The following is a 25,242-nucleotide window of genomic DNA, read 5'->3' as shown; positions in this document are numbered from 1 at the left end:
GGGGTGAGTGCAGTGCCAGGGCCAGGGCTGGCACAGCAGCCGCCGGCAGGGCTGTGTCCCAGGGCCAGCTGTCCCCGAGGGCTGGCCTGTCCCCCGAGGGAGGGGAACAATGCCCCTGTGTGTCCAGGGATCGCTCCATGCTCCTCTGGAAACCAATTTCCAGGGAGATGACACAGACTGCACAATGCAGGAAAAACTGGCTGGCTTAAATGAAGAAATTAAACCCAAACCCACTCATGAGTCTTTAACGCTGAGAAGGTGTAACACCGTTTTTGTAAACACTTCTGCAGAAACTTGTGTTCCCCACTACCTCACACTATTATCAGGGAGAAATTATAGGCTCTGTCCTGTGGGATTATTGTTAGTGTAAACAACTCAGCTAAATTGCTTGGCACGCTGTCTGCATGCAGCATGTTCAAACTCTGCAGCCTATTCAGCCAAAATCAAATATAAAGGCCCATCTGTATTAATCCTCAAGAAGAAATTAATAGACAACTATTTTCATGCAAAGCAGATATTTAAAAAAGGCAAACCCAATACATATGGATGAACTTTTTCATTCATAATTTTAGATGCCACACAATGAAGACTGTTGTTTAAGCTTTATTTTTTCTCTAACAGTTCTCCTTACAATACAGTGCATTGTTCAAACTCTGGAGTAATTTAAGCTTTTTCAATGTCTCCTAAAATCCCTGGATTTATATCCAAAGAAACCTGGCACTGTAACAAATTTGACTTGTGAGTAACAAGTTACAGCCTTTAAGCAAATTGCTCATTAACACAGAGTTCAACTTATTGCTACAAACCTCACCACCTTTTATCTCAGAAAAAAATGTGCTGCCTATCTTATCTACTGAAAGATGTGGCATAACACTCTATTATTTTTAGGATTTTAATTTCCTTGTTTGAGTTCTCAGAACAAATGCTGAAATAGCATCCAGGGTGAGGAGAACAACAGAACTCCAGGGGGAAAAATAAAGCTTAAGTATGACCTTAATCTATCCTGCCTTTGATGAATGAGGAAAATAAACCGAATTTTGATGTCAGTACTGAAGAGGATATTCCCAACTTCATGCTAGGAGGAAATGAGTAAGAAAAGCCCAACTGTGAAGTTGGGGCTCTTTGTTTTTTCCTGAAGATAAAAGACATTGACAAAGCAAAACCCTCAGAATGTTCTAAAAATGGGGAAAGTTCTGTAGGTGCATGGTGGCTTTGAACAGAAATTTTACACTGCATTACAAATAAGAACACTTAATTCACCGTGAAAGAGATTTTTATCCCATTTTCGATAGAACAGTGCTAAAGTCATTTCATATATTTAGAAACTAAACCAAACTTTGGAGTTAATAGGAGAAACTGATGTTACAAACCCAGAGAAAAATGCAAGGTCAGCAGAAACAGCTGATGGAAACTATTCTTTAGAACTTAAGAAAACACATTACATTTCATTAAAAAACAAATGAAATTTGCAGAATCTGTGTGAGGCTGCTTGTCTGATCCCAAACATCTGAGCTGGCCTGCTGGGGAAGGCAGACACATACTCAGAATGCCTCGCAGTGCCCTGGGAAGACACACAGCTCTGTGAGCTCCGTTCTGCAGCCAAGGAACGCCTCATTGTTACAGGAAGGCAGTGAAAAAATTATGTAATATGCCACTAACTAATGTAAGCTGTCCTAAAACCAAAAAGGGATGTTTTTCTAGAAATCTGGATTCAATTTTCTTCATTAAAAAAATCCAGTCTTCTGGACTGTCCAGAGAACTCTGTAAAACTATTTCAAGTGCTCCAAGTCTCGTAACATGCCTGGGGGATTTCTGAGCATCTTATTGCATTTCTTATACCTTTCCCAGCACAGCACTTCCAGCCCTGAGAATGCAGTAATAACCCAAAGCATTTGAAACTGGGAGAGAGAGGAAGACAGAAATCTGCCTTCCAACACACAACCATCTGTACACTCCCTCGGATAAACAACAGAGTGAAACAAATCTGCTCGGAGACTGCACCTCCTCATACATATTCCATCGGAAATGAGGAGCCAAAACCTGCTAGACAGAGTCAAAGAGCAGGATCACCTGTGATTTGTTTTGTTTAACTCTGAGCACTCCATTACCTCACACAAAATGCTCTCCGAGAAAGAATATTAAGCTGAAGTGAAGTGACTTTCCATTGCAAAACAAGATGCAGATGTTCTACCCCTGAACACGTGCCTGGACCAAGTGCCTGTCACTGGCCCCGAGGCACTGGCAATGCCAGGCTGGGCCAGCCTGGTTCTGCTCCTGGCCTTGGCACCGCAGGGGGGGCAGCAGCATCCCAAGGGCTTTCTGATGGCTCTGAGCTCATTAGGAAGAAAACAATTATATGAGAGCACTACTCATTAAAGTGGCCATTGTTGACAACTGGCAGCAAATGTTTAGTAGGAGAATATCAGATGTATTCATGCTAAAAATCAGCATCTAGATGCAGAGTCAACAATTCTCTAATTATTTCTTCTTTCCTTTCCTATTGCACCAAAAATATTACAATAAATTGCCTGAAATTGTTGATCATTGCTAATATAACTGTCATTTTCCCATGGGTGAAGACAAAACATTCTTATTTGATCTTTCACTAGAGAGGGAAACAAAACTCAAATGTTCTTTTTTATGCAACCTAACCCCCACCATGTTGCTAAAATTCAGATTTTCCTCCAAAAGCACTAATTGGAGTTGAGATTATCATGGGGCATCACAAGGTGCTCAAAGCTTGGAAAACACTCAAAGGAAAACACTCAAAAAGACACAAATTATCAGTGTAAAACAACTCTGAGGAAAGGAAATGGCTTTATTCTGCTGTTCAAAGCTATGGACCCCCTTTCAAAAGCTCTCTCACCTCATCTCAGGTTATAATCCTTTTCCTGGCTGTGGCTGCTTTAATTACATGAGTGTACAGAACTTCCCAAGTTTTGAGGCTCCAAAGTCACCTCTAGAGATCATCTAGTCTGAACCTCCTCCTCAAAATCAGGCTCAATCACAGCAGAATGCTCAGGGCTGTGTCCAGATGCGTTTTGAGTATGTACAAAGGTGGAAACTCCACAACCCCTCTGGGCAACCTGCACCAGTGTTACACCAACCTCCCAGTAAAACAACAAAGAAACAACCAACCAACAAACAAAAAAAACCCCCAAACCAAAACCAACAACAACAACAAAAAACAAAAACAACACCAAACAGACAAATCCACATACACACACCCCCCTCAACAAAAAACCAACACACCTATGTTGGAAAAAAAAGTCATCTTCATTTCAGGTTTCATCTACAAAGCAGTCAGGTAAATCTGCAACACAATTACATCTTAAAGGTTAATAGAACTTCTAGATCTCTTGTTTCTCCCCCATCCTCAGCAAAAGGACACTTTCTGTCCATGAAGCACATACCATTTATGTTATCACCATTTACTTACTCTCTTCCTCCACATCTCCACAGAGAAAGCCAAAATCAAAAATTGTTAATGCTAAACAGCACTTGGGCAATGTTTCCATACTTGCTGGAGTGTGATCATGAATGGCACAACTTAGGAACAGAGTGACAGGGAGACAGCTGAGGCTCCTGGGAGGTTCTGGCACCTACCAGCCAAGGAAGACTATCCCAGTGCTGGCATTAACTCAGCAGCCTGGAGCTTACAGATAACAAATTGCTGTGACTCTTACTGGGCAAGAAAAAGCAGGACTCAAGTCTTAGGATGCAAATTATACTCCTTTATTCCATGACGAACTAAAGGGTTGCCAAATGCACATGACTGAAGAACTTTTCCTGCTTCTGATGGACCAATACATCTCTTACCCACAAGCTGTAGCTACAAAGCAGTGGCACATGGTGCCAGTGGCTTGTGCCAGAGGTGAAAGATTAAAATCATAAGTAAACCTCATAAAATGATCCTGACACACTTTACCAGCACACCAATTACCTCAATAAGCAAAACCAACTGTTTCAAGAGAGAATCTAAAGGAATAAGGAACCTATCTCACTTATTTCCTGTGGCATACAGGCTCATCATGCTTTCCTCTGAAATTCCAAACTTTTTTTCCCATCATACAGCATAATTGTAGCCTACCCTCCTTCAAAGTACTTTTCAGGAAGGCATCTACTTACAAGTAGTTCAAGTGTGACATTCAGTAAATCCTAATTAATTGAGTCTGAAAGGACACTTTGTTGTCAATACAGTTACAACTGCAGCAGTGTCTTTGAAAAGACAAGATCCATCACTGCTGACACAACTCACTTGGAAACAGCACAGCAGAGGCCTAGAAGATCTAGAGGCATCTCTAAAACACCCTTTGAGTTCAGTACAGATGTTGCCAGTGTTTATACTTCTTAAACCACTGGGATATAAACACCTCACTATAAACACGACTGAAGTTTTGCTTTTCTTCATTTTTTGTGTTTATTTTAGTGTTAAAAATGTTAACTTCCAGAATGAGGAAAATAGCAACAGATGTTTAAACTAAACAAAAACTAGTCCAATAGAGTGTATTCCTTAAACTGTTCTTTTGCTTTTGAACTATTAAAGCTAAGACCTGGTTAAATAGCAATTACTGGAGAAGAGGGTGGGGAAAAAAGAGGCTGGAAAGAATCTTCCACAAATGCTAGGCATAATTACAATGAATTGAACTAATGAGCCAAAACTACAGATCAACAAAACACTCATGTACACACTGTACATAAATCAAGTTTTGCATAAAATTCTATGGTCTTCATCAGAAGTTATCCATTGATTCCAAAGAAAACACTGGTTACTGCAGAGAGCAATGAAGACGTTAAAAGTTTCCTACAAGTTTTGTTTGTTTGTTTTTGGTTTTGTTTTTTTAAACCCTTAATTCTTGTTCTAATAAAGAAAGAGGTTGGGAATTACACTCCATTGAACCCCAGCTCTATATTTTTCAGCTCAATCTTCTGTAAAAGAGCTTTATTCAAACGAATATATACATATTTGTGCAGGAAAGAAAAAGAAAAAAACCCAAAAGAAACAAAAGATACTAACAGGGTTAGTTCAACAGGGAGCTCCTCCACTTCCTGAAGGGAGGAAATGTGGCCACGCTGGTTCAGTGATAGAAAAGGTTGTTTTGCAAAGTGAGATTCAGCTGTGACATTCAGTGTTCTGGCCTGGCTTTTTCCAAAGCACATAGACAGGTATCTCCGTGGCCTATGTATACTCCTTGTTGTTTCTTTCCTCACAACTACAGCAAGTTTATTTTCCAAAGGAACATGGAAAATGCTTCTGCTGAATCAGGGAAAAAAAAAAGATTTTTGCACTGCCTGTGTGTGGCTACAGCAAAAACAGTTCTGCTGCCAAGCTGAATTAGCTCAGTGGTGCCTTTCTTTCCAGGCAAAGCCAAGCCATAACCACTTCTCGCAGACGCACGTAGAGAAAAACTCCACTAGATGAAGAAACTGATTCTGCCCTGTTACCTCAGGCGCCTTCCCACAGGGCCGTGAATGCTGACAGTGTGCGGAGCGAGCGCCAGGCGCGCCGGGGGATGGAGCGGCGGCTCCCTGGGCGCAGCGGGGCCGGGGCGGGGAGGAGGGGCCGGGGCGGCCGGACAATGGACACGGCCCCGCGGCCAAGGGACAGCGGGGCCGGCCTGAGCCGTGCGGACAGCTCCGGGGGGCAGCGGGAGCGCGCCCGGCCCGCACTGCCGGGAGATCCGCGGGAGCGCGCCCGGCCCGCACCGCCGGGGGACAGCGGGAGCGCGCCCGGCCCGCACCGCCGGGGGACAGCGGGAGCGCGCCCTGCCGCACTGCCGGGGGACAGCGGGAGCGCGTTCGGCCCGCACCGCCGGGAGATCCGCGGGAGCGCGCCCGGCCCGCACCGCCGGGGGACAGCGGGAACGCGCCCGGCCCGCACTGCCGGGAGATCCGCGGGAGCGCGCTCGGCCCGCACCGCCGCTCCCGCTGCTCCGGAGCCGATGGCAAACCCTCCCCCGCGCCGGGGCCTCTCGCCTGAGCAAGGCTGTCTGTAGGGAAAAGTAAAGTTGATGCTGAAAACTCGCCTTGTAGAAAAGGCCAGAGAAACCAAATGGAAAAGAAAGAAATTCCTGCCCTCAAACAAAGCTCTGCCAACAGCCGCGGGGTGTCCCTCTCCGCCGGAGCCGCTCTCCAGAGGGAGCGTTCCCGCTGACCAACAACAGCAAACTGCGCTCGGAGAAGGTCTCCGTTCCCCCCCATGGAGAGGCCCCATTACCTTCGTAGCACAGGATGCCGATGTTGTTGTTCATCTTGTCCAGGTACTGGTAGTTGAGCAGGTCCATGCTCACGGCCAGCATCGAGCGGCGCGGGCAGACTCGCAGGCGGCGCCCAGCCCGAGCCCGGCCGGGGCGCGGCGCTCCCCCCGCCCCGCTGCGCTGCCAGCCCGCTGGGCACGGGGTGCGGGGGCTGCCCGAAGCTTCCTCTAAGGAGTTTTTTTATAAAAAAAAAGGGGGAAAAGCAGAAAAGCAAAGCAAACCCGTCGGGAAAAGGCGGCAGGGGAGAGAAGCGAGGGCAGTTCCCGGGCACGGGGAACCCGCTGCAAGCGCCGGCGCTGACAGCGGCAGTGCCCAGCACTGCCCGCCGGGCCCCGATCCCGATCCCGATCCCGATCCCGGCCCCGGCCCGCCCCGCGCACGCGCGGGTATCGGGATGCTTTGTGTGCTGCAGAGCGACCCGAGAGCGGGGCGGGAGCAGCGGGTGCGGGGCGGGCAGGACGAACGCGGGGCGGGAGCAGCGGGAGCGTCACAGCCGCGCAGGAAACACTCCCGGCTCGGGCAGGGGGGCGGCGGGAAGGGGAGGGAACGCAGGGGCCTCCTCCGGGCTCGGGCACAACCCACACACAGCAACTTTTGGGCTTAAAACTAATGCTGACTCTTCCGCGCCTGTTTCATTCCCCAGCACCATCTCACACAGCCCAGTGCCTTCCCGTGAAAAATAACGTGGTTTTACAGCAACAGGATAGAACATCGGCCCTGCAATCACACCATAGTATGGCAGGAATGATAAATGGAATCACGGGAATGAGAAAGTCAATTAAAATTAAAGGCATGAGCCACAGTGGTCATTTCCCCTTGTATATAGTTAATATAAATATATATATATATATACACACATATACATATATATATATATATACACATACATACATATATATATATATCGTTTATAAAGGCTTCTGTCTGTGGATATAAACAGGCACTGCACACGTTGTTCCAATCCCGTCAGGGCGCAGCTACACTGGATTTTTTTAAGGGCTATTAGCGGTTAAACATTCTGGGCTCTGGATCCTTCACAGCTGCCAAAACTCCGCCTGGATGACAGAAATTACGGAGATTGGTGCTGTAGCTCTCTGTCTCATCGTAGGATGTGGTCTGTCCTTCTGCAGTCCCAGCCTTGGTCACAAAGGCTCTGGCTGCTTATGTAGATGTGCGTGACTCCTGCCAGGAGGGCAGAACATCTGTACGGGTGTGAGCATGTGCTAATGGCACCACTCTGCATGTCCTGCAGCCCATCGGCACCTGGAGCCTGGGCTGAGAGACAAATAAACACTGGGCAAGTTGGGTCCAAGACAAACAAAAAATCTAATGGAGTCCCAATCTTTCCTCTGCCCTCTTTGGCTTGGAGGCTCATGCCTGGCTCTCTGGGATGGTGAGTCTTTATGATACACACAAGAGCAGGGAGAACTAGTAAAACACTTTCATTTCCACCTTGAGAACTTTTCCCCCCTGTTGAAGGGGAAGATAGGACACAACAGAGGCAACTCATAGAGTTACGTTTTGTGATGGCATTTTGAAAAGTACTGCTTGAATGCTCTGGGTATTTCAGTAAAAATGTAGTTAGTTTCGTTAAATTTACTACTGGTTTCTACTGAATCTTCTAAGAAAGTTTGTCTAGAACCTAAATAAGGTTTCTCCTTCCTTAAGATACACAAAGCAGTCCTGTGTGTTACCTATCTAGGTGCTTCAGCTGAAGGAGAATGGCCACTAACAGTGCTGAATTCAACACAGCAAGAAACAAATCCCCTGAATGGCTGGGAATTTGAAGGTTAAGAAGCACTTTATTGATTATTTATATATGTCTTGGGTTTTCCCTAGTTACATCTGGTTACCAGGGAAAGCCTGGCTCAAACCATCACAATATACAACAAGGGCACTGTCCTAATTGGAAGTGCTATTAATCTGCACTCCCTTAACATCGTGCAAAAACCTATGGGTACTTAATGCTGAGGTAACAGCACATTTCTTGGATGGTACCTAATAAAAGGTTGCAGTTGTTTTTTTCACCTCGCAGGATTCATTACTGCAAAAGTTGCCACCACACAGACCAAAGGAGTGCATGGTATTTTTTTAAAAGGAGAAATATTTTAATAAAGCATTCTTCAGCATGAAATGCAAGTTCCTTATATAAATATACAAAAGACTTTGAGGACAATATTTTGATATGTACAGTTTTTAACATAGAGAGCATCCCTAATTTACATTAATGCTACGCATTTATTGGACACTTGGGAAGGATAAGAAAAGATAAATATTTAATTTTTTCAATTTAAAATACTTAAATCTTTGTGGGTGGTGCAGGTAAAGAGGAAGAAAAGAAAGCACTATTTTTCTACACTCCTTTAGAGCAGTGGCCTACAAGACAGGGTGTACATATTGTCTAAGACACACATGGGCATTACAGTTAAGCCAAATATGAATTCTCCTCTGTATTCAAAGATACGTATTTCTTCAAGCTGTATGAAAAAGCACGGTTTGGTGTTGCCCACAAACCACTGAATACTCAGTAGTGCTGTCCAGACACTAATAAGTAAGTTCATTCTTCTTTATGAGACCAGTTGTCACTGGTGTACAGGGTTTTAGGCAGTCATGATTACTGGTAGGTGAATGGCTTTCAGCAGTACAGTACACTCTGCTTGGAATTGTCAAATGTTATGTAATAAACAACTCAGATGCTTCACAATAAATAATAATAAACTGACACCAAACACTAGGAGCTTTATGAACTTCTAAATTAAAATATCTACTGTGAAAATAAGGTAATGCCCAGTGAAAGAATGGGGGGGGGTAGGGGTAAATTAGGAACGTAAACATATCTTTTATATGATAGTTTAAATCCAAAATCCATAGGAAAACTTTCTTTGAAAGAAAACTTATCAGGTCAACAAGTTCAAGTCCAGCAGACATTAATTTTAAATACTGGCAGGGTCACTATAAATACTTGGTATTGTTTAGAATTTTTCCCCTTCTATTTTAGGCAACACTGTCAGCAAATGTTTGATTCAGGTTGCTCTGAACAAGTTTTGATTGTTCATCAAACACTTCACCTGACTGAGAGACCTTCCACTGAACTGAAATCATTAACCAATAATCAGTGCATCAGCAGATGAGATGGAACATACACTGAAAAACAAGCTATTAACATCCTCCAGGACCTTCAGCAGTTCCTTCTGTTCTGTTGCGCACTGATAGTTGCAAACACAGTTACAAGCTATAGTATCTCTGCTTCGTGTAGCTGCAGCGCTTCCTGCAGTGCTGCACATCTTTTCCTCCTGTCAGGCAGATAAATACCCACATCTATAGAGCAAATGTTACAACACTGGAACTTTAACACAACAGCATCCCCTAGAGGTAATGGGGAAACCACGAGGCTTGGAATCACTCGGGACTTCCCATGGGAGCGCGTTCTAATTATCCCACACAGCAGATAGACCGTGATCTTCAGTTCACTGTAATACAGGACAGCAAATTCAGTCTTCACACAAGAATGTCCTATCACAGAAGTGAACTGAAGCATGGAAAGGAAAATAAGGGTTAAAACAAGAAAAGACAGTTTAATGAGTAGAAAAATCACCCCTGTCAAACCCAGGTGACTAAAGGTGTCTTTTGCCAGTTAGTCATAGAATGATTTGGGTTGGAAAGGACCTCAGATATCACCTAGTTCCAAGCCCCGTCCATGAGCAGACACCTGCATTAATCCCTGCATTAGGGTGGAGTTTGAAAGATTTCTGTGCTCTTCTACAGTTCTCACAAGAAGAAAATACCAATTTCTCTCGGAGCATACAGTGGTGTGAAGCACCTGGAGCACTGGACTCAACCTTCCCTGCTGCACTTGTGTTCCCTGAGCTGCCTTTTGTCCAGACAGACAGAGGGACGTCCCTCAGCATCTGGAGCACATCAGGGGCACCCTCAGTGCAGCTCTGGCAGCTCCTCTCCATCTGAACAGCACCCAGTCCATGGCCCAGACCTGTCTGTGTGCAGAGCAAAGGAGGGCAGTCAGGAGGTTCACTGTGAAAGCAAACACCTGCCCCAACTAAAGCACTGCTGTGGATGTACCAGTGGCTGAGGAGAACCACAGAGCATTTTTCAGATTTAACAAGAGCTTGAGAAACTCACCTTTTCAGAGTCACAGTGCATGTTATGAGCGTAGCAGGTTATTGAGTCACTGGTCCTTAATACTGATAAAACTTCTCCATGATAAAAAAAAACCCAAACAACACACAGGCCTGGCTTATTTGTACAGTAATAGGACTTAATATAAACACCACAGTCACAGAATAGACTGAGTTGGAAGGGACCCACAAGGATCATCAGTCCAACTTCTGGCCCTGCACAGGCCCATCCCCAAGAGTCACCCCCTGTGCCCCAGAGCATCATCCAAACCCTCCTGGAGCTCTGCCAGCCTTGGGGCTGTGCCCACTGCCCTGGGGAGCCTGGTCAGTGCCCACCACCCTCTGGGAGAAGAACCTTTTCTAATGTCCAGCCTGAACCTGCCCTGGCACAGCTCCAGCCATTCCCTGGGTGCTGTCCCCGGTCCCCACAGAACAGAGATCAGTGCCTGCCCCTCCCGAGGAAGATGTCACTGCAGTGAGGTACAACTGTATATTCTTCTGTTTACTTGAATTTTTGTAGGGAAAAAGAATCCTCAATATATCAAGTTTGTACTATGTGATCTAACAGTTGGGGTTTATATGGTTTTGACAGCACTTAAACATACACTGAGCTGCTTTTGAACAAATGTTTTCAAGGAAGCTCCCACAGAGCTCTGCCGTCTGCCTTCTCTCTGCTGCCCTCAGTTACTGACCACTGCTCTTCTCTGCCCTCTCCTCCCTCTTCATTCTTACCCTTGCTGCTGGCTCAGGCAGTGGTGCAGTTCTATCCACTTGGCCTCCACTCCACACCACACACCACCTTTCAGTGGGAAAATGGGCATCACTGGCCAGGAATCAACAGCACAACGGAGAGTCAACTGAAATTTCAGCCTTCGTGATCATCAGCAAAGAGCAACTATTTATACAGTGACCAATTTTGCAACTGAGAGAAAAAATATTCTTTATAGAGGTGAGACACACCCTGATGTGTCTGTGTGACCACATAGTTCTACTCAGTGTAATTTCTTTTGTGAATGGACAATTATGTGCTGCAGCTCCTGAGGTCAGACAGACATCTACTGATACCTCAATATGCACCGAGAAGGTGCTGGAGGAATAAAGCAAGAGCACTTAAAAACAGATTTGACCTTTTTTCTTAAGAAATGAGCACATTTGAGTTGCCAGCTGCTAGGTGGCGATGTGCCTGAAGAGAAATGCTGCTGTTCTTCTTCCACACACCACTGCAAAACTGCTGCACTTATCACCTCGATACTTTTATTGCAGTTAGAATACATTTCACAGGAAAAAAAAACAAACCAAAAATTCTCCTTGAAGCAAGAAGGGGTGTTTGCTTTGAAATACACTCAGATTTGATGAGGAAATACAGTTAAAATGGATTGAACACACACAAAGTTCAGAGATACATGATAAGGGAAATGACATTTAAAGTTCCTTGCAAGCAGCAGTCTCACAGCTGTGCCTCTGAGACCCACAGAGAGCACAACACAGCTCAGCTCTGCTCTGAGTCAGACACCATAACACAGGCCAACTTCACACACTTCGTATGAAGTGTTAAGTAGTGACAACTGCACCAGTGAACAGAAGGTATCAAAACACACATTCTTCCAGATGTGGACTCTTCCACTTTTTTTACATCATAAAAGTGCATTGCAAATAGATTTTAATCACAAACTACCTGCTCCCTTTCACAGCCTTAAGAAAAGAAAAAAGCCCCACCAACTAGACCATCTCCGAATAAAGTTAGCACCTGCCTTCTTGTTTCCCCTGTCCTTCACTAGCTGAAGGTTTCAAACACACGCCAGACACTATAGAACACAAAAGATGTTTTTGTTATTATCAGTGGAGCTTCTCAAGACTGGAATAGTAGACTTACACTCAACATTAAGTTGTAACAAAATAATTTGTATATTCTTCCATTCTTGTCATACCTCAACTTACACAATGCTGCTTTAAAAACTCAGACATAGTATTATCTAGCAAGGAGCTCTGTTTATGAGTGCGTATGTGTACTGGGCTCACAGACTGCTGGGTAACTCATTAGGAAGGGCTCTATTCCCAGCGGGACCAAGCCAGCAGGCACTCTGGGTCAAGTTTCCACTAAATAAAATGCCAGGGAAACCAAAAATACAGTGATGCCCAAGAATATGTGAGTTGCAAGTTCTTCTAAGGCCCAGGAATGGATGGTAATGGCTTGTCTGCACTGGCAGCTGGATTATTTTTATTAGTATTATTTTTTAAAACCATCTTGCTATACTGCAGATCTTACTCTGTATATGGGATCCTGTCCTGGATCAAAACTAGCGTGGCCAGCAGGCCCAGGGCAGTGATCCTTCCCCTGGACTCTGCCTTGGGGAGGCCACACCTTGAGTGTTGTGTTCAGTTCTGGGCCCCTCAGTTCAGGAAAGAGATTGAGGGGCTGGAGCGGGGCCAGAGAAGAGCAACAAGGCTGGAGAAGGGACTTGAACACAAATCCTACGAGGAGAGGCTGAGGGAGCTGGGGGTGTTTAGCCTGGAGAAGAGGAGGCTCAAGGGGGACCTCAGCACTCTCTAGAACTACCTGAAGGGAAGTTCTGGCCAGGTGGGGGTTGGTCTCTTCTCCTAGGCACTCAGCAATAGGACAAGGGGGCTCAAGCTCTGCCAGGGGAAATTGAAGTTGGAGATCAGAAAAAAATTCTTTCCAGAGAGAGTGCTCAGGCATTGGAATGGGCTGCCCAAAGAGGGGGTGGATTCCCCATCCCTGGAGGGTTTTAAATGCAGATTGGCCGTGGCACTGAGTGCCATGATCTGGTAAAGGGACTGGAGTTGGACCAAGGGTTGGACTTGATGATCTCGGAGGTCTTTTCCAACCCAATCGATTCTATGGTTCTATTCTATGATTCTATGATTACTCACTTTTTTGCAGACACAGAGATTTTAACGAGTATATAACTGTGAATGTAAATAAAAAATTCAGAGCATTTATTTGTAAATATTTAGACACTTAGAGCCAGCCATTTCACATTAGATCACCAAAAATCTCTGATGCATTTAACAACTCACAAAGCTTTTTGATTAATTAAAACCTGTCCTCATCAGCTCTCCTTCTGTCTTCCAGTTTTCCCCACCCTCATCTCAGAAAGCCATTTGTCTCCTTCCCCAAACTAAACACATCTGCTCTCATACCACATCCCATTTTCACATGGACAGGGTTAGGGAGCAGAAAACCCAAAGCCCAAGGTAGGGCACAAGAAGGTCTTCTCTGAACACCAACTTGGGTTTGGTGGGGCTTTTTGGCAAGAGCCACGTTTAGCTCTATGGGTGAACGTATAAAATGGGCACAAATGTCCTGTGTGAGGCCTCTGGCAGCAGCTGCTGCTCCAGCAGGGACTTTGGGTCTCCTGAAAGACACAGCTGGCAATTGAGAGCAGCCACTTCACTCCCATTGGTTGGGATCACACTGACCCAGACCTGTCACATCCTTCCATCAACTCCTGTTCTCTGGCTGTGGCACAAAAACTGCAACTCCTGGTTGTTTCCAAACTTAAAGTGCTTTTAAAAGCTTTAAATTGATAGTGAGCAGGGGCTTGGAGAGCTGATCCTTCTGAACTGAGAACTGTTTTGCACATGCCAGAGGCCATGGGGCAGTGCCGGGATGAACCAGGGGATCACTTCCAAGTGCCACCAGCTGGAACACAAAGGAGAAGACTGAAAAGCACCTGATTTATTCTGACCTCATTCTCTGACTGCATGCTCAAACTGAGCAGCAGGCTTGGAGGATCAGGTTTACCAAGAATATTTTTCATTTGTACCTTGCAATTCACAATTTGCTGGTGCTTTTTTCTTTTTATTCTCTTAGGCTGAGCTGAGAACGCTTCAAAAATTCAGCCAGAATACATAACAGATAAGTCTAGTTTATCTAGGCTGGAAAATTGCTACATGCTAATTAAAAACTTGACAATCTTTCCTATTACTTGCACACTAACTTAAATTTCTGAAGCATTAATGATAATCACAAACATAATTCAATGTGAACTACAAAGGGTCTCAAACACCATTAGAGTCCTCTAACTCTGCCATGCTCTGCTACTGTGCTAACAGGACAAAGAAAACACTCCATATTTTTCCAATATAAGAAATAAGAAGATAAAGGAAATAAAAGGGTATTAAAGAAAAAATCAGTTCGAAATCAGCCTGATGCTCAGGCATCTCAAACACTTCTAACTCAGGGACATGATGAGCCAGCCCATGATTAGAGGTTGAATTTCAAAATCGCTGTGCATATCCCTCAGCTTTGGGCAGAAGCAAATCCATTTTCCAGAAGACACTAATTACAGGGTTTAGAAATAAAGCAAAGAGCTCCAAGATTGCTAAAGTCTTTGAAAACATTTCCCCTTATAGCTTACTTGGCGAGACATAAGATACACTTTTACATATACATACATACATAGACACAGAGAGCCGAATTGAACTCGGCTGCCTGGGGAGGTGACCTTGCTTGCACACAGACTGAATGTTACAGTAATCCAGGTAACAACCTTTTAAATGAGATAAAATCCCCATGTAGTAAAATCAATCACAACTTTTGTTACAAAACAAATTTCATTTGGCTTCTAAATGTTAAAGCAATTCCTTATCCTAAATGTTAAGATGAAAATATTAATATTACAGAACCCAAATGTATAACTTGCAACCTACTTCATTAACATGAAATTTCATTCAAGTTCTAGGACTGTTCTTCTCCCATTTAGGGTCCTGTTTTCTAATATTTAAAAAGCATTTGACCTTATCAAGTTTTGGTTATTTACCACATGAAGTAGAAACCCCCCAACCCTGAATACACTCTCACTCTTCCCAAACTGCAGCGCTCAGACAAACCCAGCACCCAGAGAACAGCACCTCTGCTCCCGATGCTGATGGATGTCCTCCGGATCAAACAGAACAAAACAAGGAGAAAGAACCATGAAGTGCTGCTGTTGCACTGGTAAAAGCAGCATTACAAGGAAGAATATGTTGTAGCTGTATGGGATCTATACACAAACACATGTGGAGTGATAAAAACAGTACCAATTCCACCACCAGTGCAGAGGATGCCTTTGCTGTCCATCAGCACAAATTCACAGGTCTTAGAGACAGAGAAATAACACCCCCATCAACCCCTGTATGAGGGAGAACCTCACAGAAGTAGTCAGGCCCTTCTTGTTCCAAAGCACTACCATCAGGTTCAAACATTCCTGCTTTCTACCTGGGAAAAGAACTAACAGTGAATAGGAAGCTGAAATCCTCCTTTTTCGAATGGATCAAATTTACCATTTCCAATTCCACAGGTTCACACAAGGGAAGAAATTTTTCCTTCCAAAAAGGTCATTTTTAGTCTCAAACTCAGAGACTGCTGGAAATTCTCAATCAGAACTAATTTTCAATGGAAGCAACATGCTTTCTTTTGTTGTGCTTTTGCTGTTTTCACTCAAAAAAAAAAACAGGAACAAGAAAGGTTAAATCATTTTTCATGTTTTACACTGAAAACCCCCACTTATTTAACTGTTATTAACTTCCAGCTTTCTGACAAAACCACCAACTCTATAGTTACATGTATTTCCCATCACTTCCCTGCCTTTCTTAGGGAACACAGTGCCCACAGGGATCACTCACCATCTTTAATGGAAGGGACCATTGCACAGCATGGAAAACCTGACAGCAACATGGGGCTTCCAAACTGCAGTGCCAAAAATGCCATTTTAAACCCAAATGTTAGGTTTTCATTTACTATAAAGTCGTCAAACTTCCCCTCTGATGAACACTGCCCATGCCACAGGTTGTACTCAACTCTATTCAGTGCCTCTCAAACAAGAAAAATACTCCACAACATCCCCAAAACTTCCTCAGCCTTTTAAAGTGCTTCCCATCTTAACATCCCCTTTCACTTATTTACAGGCTTCTCTGTCTCCTTCCAACCACCTCAACACCCTGACTCCAGATGTGTTCTCCAACTGCCCTCAATTCCATCCCTCTCTTCCTGCACTAAGAACCTACTTTTCTCATCAACCCCACCTTACCCAGGGCCTTCCCTCCTCCCTCACCACAAATTCCCAGCTCTTCCCAGTCAAAGTGTAATACTCTGTAACTGAGGCTCTCTGCCTGTTCCCCTCCAGCACAGCCTCAGCTCCTCTGCCTCTGGCTGCTGCCACCCCTGGAGCCACAGGACAAGCCTGAGCACACAAAGTACCAAAAGATACCCAAACACAGGATACTGACATCCCAAAGATGAAGTAACATATCACACTCAGCCTCCTACTACCCTATCTCTCTGTCCTGGTCCTTTTCCCCTTGACCTTTTATTTCCTTTCTCTTGAGCTACAGGTACTCTCAGCTACAGAAACAGGAACTCAAGATAAGCAATGTTTGCTTCTATTGACCCAGTGATACACCATTTTCTTTCCAACCTGCTGGAAAAAGAGAGCCACCCTGGGTATACTGGAGTTCACATACTCCTCTTTCAAGAGGGGAGGGTAAAAAAGGCATTATTTTGTGACAGGACTGGTGGCTCAAGAGGACACAGTTCCAGCAGGTCCTTCTGATAAAGACTCCACTGTAGATAAAATTCCCTTATAGACAGATCCAAGCTCCCAAGCAAGAAAAGCAAAAGATCAGTAAGTTGTAGGAGGTGAGCTGAGCTAATTACATAAAGTCATATTATTGCCAAAAATTCTGGGCTTGTTGTTTCCAGAAGTTAGAGAAATTGAACTGTCATATGAAAATGATTGCTTGGGCTAGGCCAGGACAGTTAAATAAGGAGTCACATCACTGCCTGAACTGCTGATTTGTTCAGACAATGATAAATGAAGAGGCAAATAGACACAACATGCACCAACAAGCATTTAAAACATGCATGAAAGTATGATATTGTATCCTCAAAATCAAAGGCTCTCAGCTTACAGCCTTAATACGGAGTATAGCTGAGTTTATGTCAGCCTTGGTAGTGGGGCTGGAAGCAAGACTGGCTGCAAGATGTGAGAGCGGCCCTGAGTAACCGCTCCATGAGCAAATGACACCAAAATGCACACACAGAGACACAGACACACACACAGAGACACACACACACACAGACACACACACAGGGACACACACACACACACACAGACACACACACAGACACAGACACACGGACACACATACAAACACACAGACACCACTGGTAAAGTCTGGCTTTGTCAGCATTTTCAGCTATGCTTTTTTGTTAAAAGAAGTAGCTGCAAAAAGGTTACAAACCAACAACAACAAATCCTGAGCTGTACATATCCTTCCTTCCTACTCTTTCCATTACATGCCTAATGAAGCCTTTTTCAGGATAATGTTACATATGATTTTTAACATACCAAAATGTTTAAAGAGCGTCACAGTGACTGTAAAAATCAATTACTGACAAGTAAAAAAATACCAGGAAATGGATTTTTTGGGGTAACCCTGCTTTGCCACTGCATGATTACACTTGATTACCTTGCAGGCTCTATTCCCACATTTGTATAAAAAAATCTACTGGCTCTGGTCCTGAATAATGATTGAACTGAATCATATGAAAAAGGTGTTGTGAAGATTAATTAAAGGTTTGTGAAGCTCTGTGGCAGCACGGTAACAGGTGACATACATAAACCTTCAAGGAATTAACAATCCTGCCTGTTGGGCTTTGTTTGAACAGTGGGCAGAAAATAAAGTTTAGGTTCCACGTTAAACAATGTGGAAAACCCCACCCAAATATCAAATAGTTCTTTTGCTGTCCCCCTCAGCAAGTGAGACTAAGGCCTTAAGTGAAAAATAACTTCTGGTCAGGAGTGGTCAATAAAAGGGCATTTTTAATAAAGAAGCTAAATGTAATCACCATCTTCAAAATTTCAAAACTTCAACACAGAAATTCAATACAGAGGATTTCCCCAACAGGGCAAGTTGCAAAGAACAGAACTGCCTTGCAGCACAACTCCACAGAACTAGTATCCACGAGAGTTAACCAGTGAGGCTGAACTCACACCCACCAAACAGGCAAAATGCTTCCCAGCCCCTCCTGACCATCCCCTTTTCCTGCCATCCCACTGCCCTCGTTCCTGGGCTCTGTTCTCTCTGCTGTCTCATCAGCTGAGCCCCAGACTCCCACGTTCCTTTCCAGTGCTCCTTGACAAGTACCTGCTTGTCCCAAACTCTTGCCCAACCAGTCCCAGCTCCCGTGTTCTGCGGCCAACACGCTCTGCTGCCTCCCAGAGCACAACCTGGGCCCGGACAGCTCCCCTTGCTCTGCCCTCCCCTCTCTGTCTTGATCTCACACCTGAGCAGGTCAGTGTGGAGATGCCCGAGCCCAGCAGCTCCTCCTCCCACCCTGCCACGGATCCAGAGAAACATCCAAAATAAGGGTGCCAACATCTCTGAGCTTGTCCTGAACTTAAACTGATTTTTACAGGGGCAGTAGAAGGTATGCAAAGGTCAGACTTCAAATCCCTCCTCCAAAGCAGATCACCAAAATTAATGTGATGGTTTTATAAATATGGGAAAAATAATTCCTGGGTTTTTCCCTGTTATTTTCCGCATTATTCCCTATCTTATTTTCGGAAATAGGTAACTCACTCTGAGGGAAGTTACAGGTTCCGTATATACATGTGTGTATCTATAATGACTTCTAAAAACCAGGCCCATTTTTCTCAATCCAATAATTGACTCAGTTTATTAAAATAACAGTAATGTGAAATACATTCCTCCATGCATGCTATTGCATAATTACCAGAAGCAAATACATAAAACCCTAGCAATATACAGCTTGAGGAGAGCTGATGGCCTTGTTTCCTTTTTTTTTAATTTATCACACACTTTATTCAAGTAGATACTCTACTAAATCATTCCATGTTCTTAGAAGTATTTTAAAATACACTTTTGACAATGATACTGGTTTAAGAAGAAATGTAAATTAAAACAAGACAAATTCAAATGATTCTTATTTTCTGCCTATATATGCATAAATCAAATCCCCCACGAAACACTGTTAAGAACCTGTATCTAAGAGAGAGCAAAGCAAAAATTGCCACCAAACCAGTCCCGGGGGCTGCAGTGGCACAGGGTCAGTGACACAATTCACCGCATCTCCCAGAAGTCAGAATGTATTTGTCACACCATGCTGAAAACCCCTGCAATGTCTGAAGTGTCCCTGCGGTCCCAGCCACGGCTCCAGCTCCCAGCACGCCTCCCGTGCCCTGGCTGTGCCAGAGAGCTGTCCCCGGAGCCGGAGGGCAGGGCGAGCCGCAGAGCAGAGCCCGCCAGCCCTGCCCGCACCCGCTCCGCTCGAGGCGCATCAGCCCCGCGGCGGGACAAGCAACACCGACCCGCTCCTGGCTGAGGAACAATCAGCCACACCGACCCGCTTCTGGATGAGGAACAATCAGCGCCACACGGACCCGCTCCTGGCTGAGGAACAATCAGCGCCACACGGACCCGCTCCTGTCTAAGGAACAATCAGCGCCACACGGACCCGCTCCTGGCTGAGGAACACTCAGCGTCACACGGACCCGCTCCTGGACCCGCTGCTGGCTGAGGGACAATCGGCGCCAGCGGAGCTGCGCCAGTGCCGCCAGAACAGAACCCTCAGCCACCCAGAGCGCTGTTCACTTTCGTATTTCGAGACCACGGAAAAGAACTGAAATAAGGAGAGACTCCAATCCAAAAAAACTAGAATATAGCAGCGACCCTGTGCCCCCTTTTTTCCCATGTGCCTTATGTTGCAACTCCATAATATTGCAAAGTTTTGCAATGTTGATGTTTTTCTCGAGGCATTGCACACAATTTATTTTCAGGTTTTAATTTTAACAGATTAAAAAAAGTCATGCAAATCAGGCCTCAAAGTGAATCCATGAGCTCAAAACTAGAATGTAGATAAAACTTTTAACTGAACATTTCTAAAGGCCAATCGTGAAGTGCTAAAATTGTTTGGGTTTGACAGAACACAACAACTTTTAAAAAGTGTAGATGGATAAAGACTGTCAAAATACTTTTTCTTCCTAGGGGTCTCATTCAGCAAATGCACTCAGCCATGGAAATATCTTCTGTCTCAGGAAAAATTCACCATCTTCAGCTTTCTCTGAAGTCAGATATTTAAACATCCATAACAAAATTGAAGGAATTATTATTTTTTCCAGTTACTTTCCATGAAAGGAAGAAACAATGCACTTAAACTAAACTGAAGTGATGTGATCAGTATTTTTATTTTTAAACCAGTTAACTTTCTAACGTGTAATACAGACAACATAGTAGAAATATTCTGTGCACAGAATATCTGTCTGCAAGGAGCCCTGCAAACAGAAACATATTCCTCCCCTCCTGAGGCAAGGCTCACTCCCCTGTGGCAGCTGCAGAAGCACAGGCAGGAGGATGAGGTTCACCTGAAGGCACAACAGCTTGTCAGATCCTGACTCTCCTCCCGGCCAAAGACCACACCCTGCTTTCATCCACTCTCATAATTACAAATAAAAGAACTCTGGGTCTGTATATTCTTTTTAGGCAGAACCTGTTTGACCTGTTAATTTACTGACAGTGTATTTAAAAATCACCAGCCAGCAGAGAACCTTTATTAAAAGAATCCTGGTGCTGCCCTTGTAGAGTATCTACCCCCTCCTTGTTCTGGACTGTGCTCATTCTGCCAAATACTCTCTTTAGTTTTCTTGATGGGGACATAAACTCTGATTCTTCCAGGGACCGCAAGGAAGATTTGAATTCAGATGTAAGTGAAGCATTTACCCTCTGCAAAGTCAACCAGATTCTTACAGTGAGTGAGGCAGCTAATTCCTGTCTGTATATCCCAGTCTGCAAGTTCAGCATTGGGAAGCTGCTTGAATTACCTATTTTCTGACATCCTTGGATTCCTGTGAACATTTACACATCTCACCGAGCTCAACCTGCTTCTTAATTTCAACTAAAAAAACTACAGTCTTACTTTGGTCATAGAAAAGGTCCTTTCACAGTTTCTTTGCCTATGAGATACACCAAGACCAAGTATAAGAAAGGTAGTCGAAATGAGGACTCCAAATTCACAAATACCACAATAATTAGAATTCATTACTGTTCATGGGAATAAGCAGCCTCAGAATAAAATGTGCAGTGCAGAGGATGCCAAGTTCGAAGTGCACCTTACAGACTTCTCAGCAGCAGGATTCAGCCACAAAGGGAAACACACCATCAGTTATATCAGATATCCACACTTCACCTCCACAGGGAACAGTACACTCATAGGGCCACCAAAGGAACATAAACAGTGTGCTGTGACAGTCAATTTTCCTAAATGAGTAATCCTCCCAACTCTAAAGCCAGTAAGGGCTTTATATTTTGTCAGGCTGCAGCAGGTATGCCAAGAGTAAATAATGTCACTAATAATATAAAATAGCAGATCAACTGCCAGTGTATAACAGCTGACTCACATATGATCCCTGTCAAAACTGCTGCCTGATTTTTTTTATTTTAATTGAATTTTATACACCACCAAGAAAATCTGTCTCTGATGAGCTATACACCCCCTTCTCAAGATTTCTCCCATTTTTCTCTGAACACAAATGTGTATGTGTGGAAAATGAAATTTCAAAGTTCAATGCAATCTTCACAAACTGGTAGCGACTCTGCTGCCACTGTCATCACTATTCTCAGATCATTCTAATTTACTGAGAGGCAGAGATTCATTTTTATATAACACTTTCTCCTCAGTTTTTCCACATACTGAACAAACACTGACCACTCAGAGCTCTCAGAAGAACTGGTAAACTGTGCACAGTTTCAGAAGAATTGGTAAACTGTGCTGAAGCTTCTCTCCAGTCAGACAAACCCCAGAGACAACCAACACATTAGGGAAAGATATTGGAGCAACACTGTTTCTGTAGTGCTAATTTAGGCTTTATTCTGTATTCCCAGACAGGCCAATCAGCTCAGGCTAAATCCTACTTGATTTACGTTTCCTTTATTTCCTTGAACACTGAGTGTCAGGAATGTCTGCACAGTGAAGACAATCCCAAGGAAAGCAATTAGCCACAGCAGTTGGCTTGGAATTCTGTGTCAGAAATGGTATCTGAGCACTGTCAGAGGTTATCAGATATCTGACAGCTTGCAAAGCTTTGAGGAAAAAAAACTATTAAAAAAGTGAAACAATTCAGTTAAATGTGTTGCAGAATGAATGTTCAAAATAAATTCTGCATCTTTGGATGTCAGTGCCAAAAATTGGGCAATATTGTTTACCATAAACTCAGCACTACAGTGATTGTAGAAAAACAGGTCTAAGTGCAGGATGTCAGCAGATGACAGTGAGGTCTCCCAAATGAATAAGCACAGAGAAAAATCCCATAGAAACATCAAGTTCTTCTCTTCACAACTTAAATGTCTACTCCTCTAATATTACAATTATAAAGTTTATTCTTGATCTTGGTGTGCAGCTGCAGTAAACTACATGAAGGCATGAATCAATTACAATGGTTGTATAATCATGTTAATCATGTGAATAAACTCACTAAACTGACACTACTTTGTCATAATTCCATAAAGTTGGTTTTCTGTATTGGTGTCCAAATAAAATTGATAAAACATCTGTACACAGCCTAAAACTGAGAACAAACTGGGAGGGGATGTATCCAATTTAAACAAACTCTGGTTCCTTTGCAGGTGTGGAGAATGGCACTTTCTTCAGTGAGCAGGAAAAGGAAGCAGAAACAAGTGCATCCTCAGCAGAAATGCTGACTTGGAAACAGTTTTAGGAGGGAGCATCTCTGACTCCTTGTGCCCAAGGGATCCCTAAGCATGGAGAGTCAGATCCCAGGAGCACAGGGAGGCACAGCCCACCCAGTGCCTGCCACTGAACTCTTCCCAGGAACAAACACACAGATCCATCCGCCAGGGGTGACTAACACTCCTTGGAAGTTTAGCCTAAAGCCTGTGGCCACCAGACAATGGTTGAACCTTACCTAAAGTTCTTCCACAGGCTTGTGAACTGCAGTTAGGAATGAAGTTGGACATTCCAGTTACTTGTGAACCTCATACACAGCAAAAGTGTTCAAGAAACAGTGCCAGTTCTTAAACACAGGGAGCTCTGGGCCAAAGCTGGCTGCAGCCTGGCATCCTGCACAGCACGGCAATGCCAGCCTGTAGCTGGCTGCAGCCTGGCATCCTGCACAGCACAGCAATGCCAGCCTGTAGCTGGCTGCAGCCTGGCATCCTGCACAGCACGGCAATGCCAGCCTGTAGCTGGCTGCAGCCTGGCATCCTGCACAGCACGGCAATGCCAGCCTGTAGCTGGCTGCAGCCTGGCATCCTGCACAGCACGGCAATCCCAGCCTGTAGCTGGCTGCAGCCTGGCATCCTGCACAGCATGGCAATCCCAGTCTGTAGCTGGCTGCAGCCTGGCATCCTGCACAGCACGGCAATCCCAGTCTGAAGCTGGCTGCAGCCTGGCATTCAGTACAGCACAGCACAGCAATCCCAGCCTGTAGCTGTCTGCAGCCTGGCATCCTGCACAGCACAGCAATCCCAGCCTGTAGCTGGCTGCAGCCTGGCATCCTGCACAGCACGGCAATCCCAGCCTGTAGCTGGCTGCAGCCTGGCATCCTGTACAGCACGGCAATCCCAGCCTGTAGCTGGCTGCAGCCTGGCATCCTGCACAGCACGGCAATGCCAGCCTGTAGCTGGCTGCAGCCTGGCATCCTGTACAGCACAGCACAGCAATCCCAGCCTGTAGCTGGCTGCAGCCTGGCATTCAGTACAGCACAGCACAGCAATCCCAGCCTGTAGCTGGCTGCAGCCTGGCATTCAGTACAGCACGGCAATGCCAGCCTGTAGCCGGCTGCAGCCTGGCATCCTGCACAGCACAGCAATCCCAGCCTGTAGCTGGCTGCAGCCTGGCATCCTGTACAGCACGGCAATCCCAGCCTGTAGCTGGCTGCAGCCTGGCATCCTGCACAGCACGGCAATGCCAGCCTGTAGCTGGCTGCAGCCTGGCATCCTGCACAGCACGGCAATGCCAGCCTGTAGCCGGCTGCAGCCTGGCATTCAGTACAGCACGGCAATCCCAGCCTGTAGCCGGCTGCAGCCTGGCATCCTGTACAGCACGGCAATCCCAGCCTGTAGCCGGCTGCAGCCTGGCATTCAGTACAGCACGGCAATCCCAGCCTGTAGCCGGCTGCAGCCTGGCATCCTGTACAGCACGGCAATGCCAGCCTGTAGCCGGCTGCAGCCTGGCATCCTGTACAGCACGGCAATGCCAGCCTGTAGCCGGCTGCAGCCTGGCATCCTGCACAGCACGGCAATGCCAGCCTGTAGCCGGCTGCAGCCTGGCATCCTGCACAGCACGGCAATGCCAGCCTGTAGCTGGCTGCAGCCTGGCATCCTGCACAGCACGGCAATCCCAGCCTGTAGCTGGCTGCAGCCTGGCATCCTGCACAGCATGGCAATCCCAGTCTGTAGCTGGCTGCAGCCTGGCATCCTGCACAGCATGGCAATCCCAGTCTGAAGCTGGCTGCAGCCTGGCATTCAGTACAGCACAGCACAGCAATGCCAGCCTGTAGCTGGCTGCAGCCTGGCATTCAGTACAGCACAGCACAGCAATCCCAGCCTGTAGCTGTCTGCAGCCTGGCATCCTGCACAGCACAGCAATCCCAGCCTGTAGCTGGCTGCAGCCTGGCATCCTGCACAGCACGGCAATCCCAGCCTGTAGCTGGCTGCAGCCTGGCATCCTGCACAGCACGGCAATCCCAGCCTGTAGCTGGCTGCAGCCTGGCATCCTGCACAGCACGGCAATCCCAGCCTGTAGCTGGCTGCAGCCTGGCATCCTGTACAGCACAGCACAGCAATCCCAGCCTGTAGCTGGCTGCAGCCTG

The 25,242-nt window shown here is 45.4% G+C and overlaps 1 protein-coding gene across 3 annotated transcripts in view; it reads right to left on the bottom strand.

Annotated features, from left to right (window-relative positions):
• VGLL4 (vestigial like family member 4) overlaps positions 1-25,242 on the bottom strand; it is an 87,247-nt gene that overhangs the window by 39,580 nt on the left and 22,425 nt on the right. Inside the window, exon 1 of one of the 3 annotated variants that reach the window (XM_071550902.1) lies at positions 6,218-6,390. The exons of the other annotated variants lie outside the window; for them this stretch is intronic. Within the exon in view, the coding sequence (XP_071407003.1) occupies positions 6,218-6,299 (82 nt within the window). The 5' untranslated portion in view covers positions 6,300-6,390. Of the gene's footprint in view, positions 1-6,217; positions 6,391-25,242 lie in introns of those variants that run through there. 3 annotated transcript variants of the gene reach the window in all.

This window comes from Pithys albifrons, chromosome 3, assembly GCF_047495875.1.
Source record: "Pithys albifrons albifrons isolate INPA30051 chromosome 3, PitAlb_v1, whole genome shotgun sequence".
NCBI lineage: Eukaryota > Metazoa > Chordata > Aves > Passeriformes > Thamnophilidae > Pithys > Pithys albifrons.
This window is presented reverse-complemented; position numbering and strand designations above follow the sequence as displayed.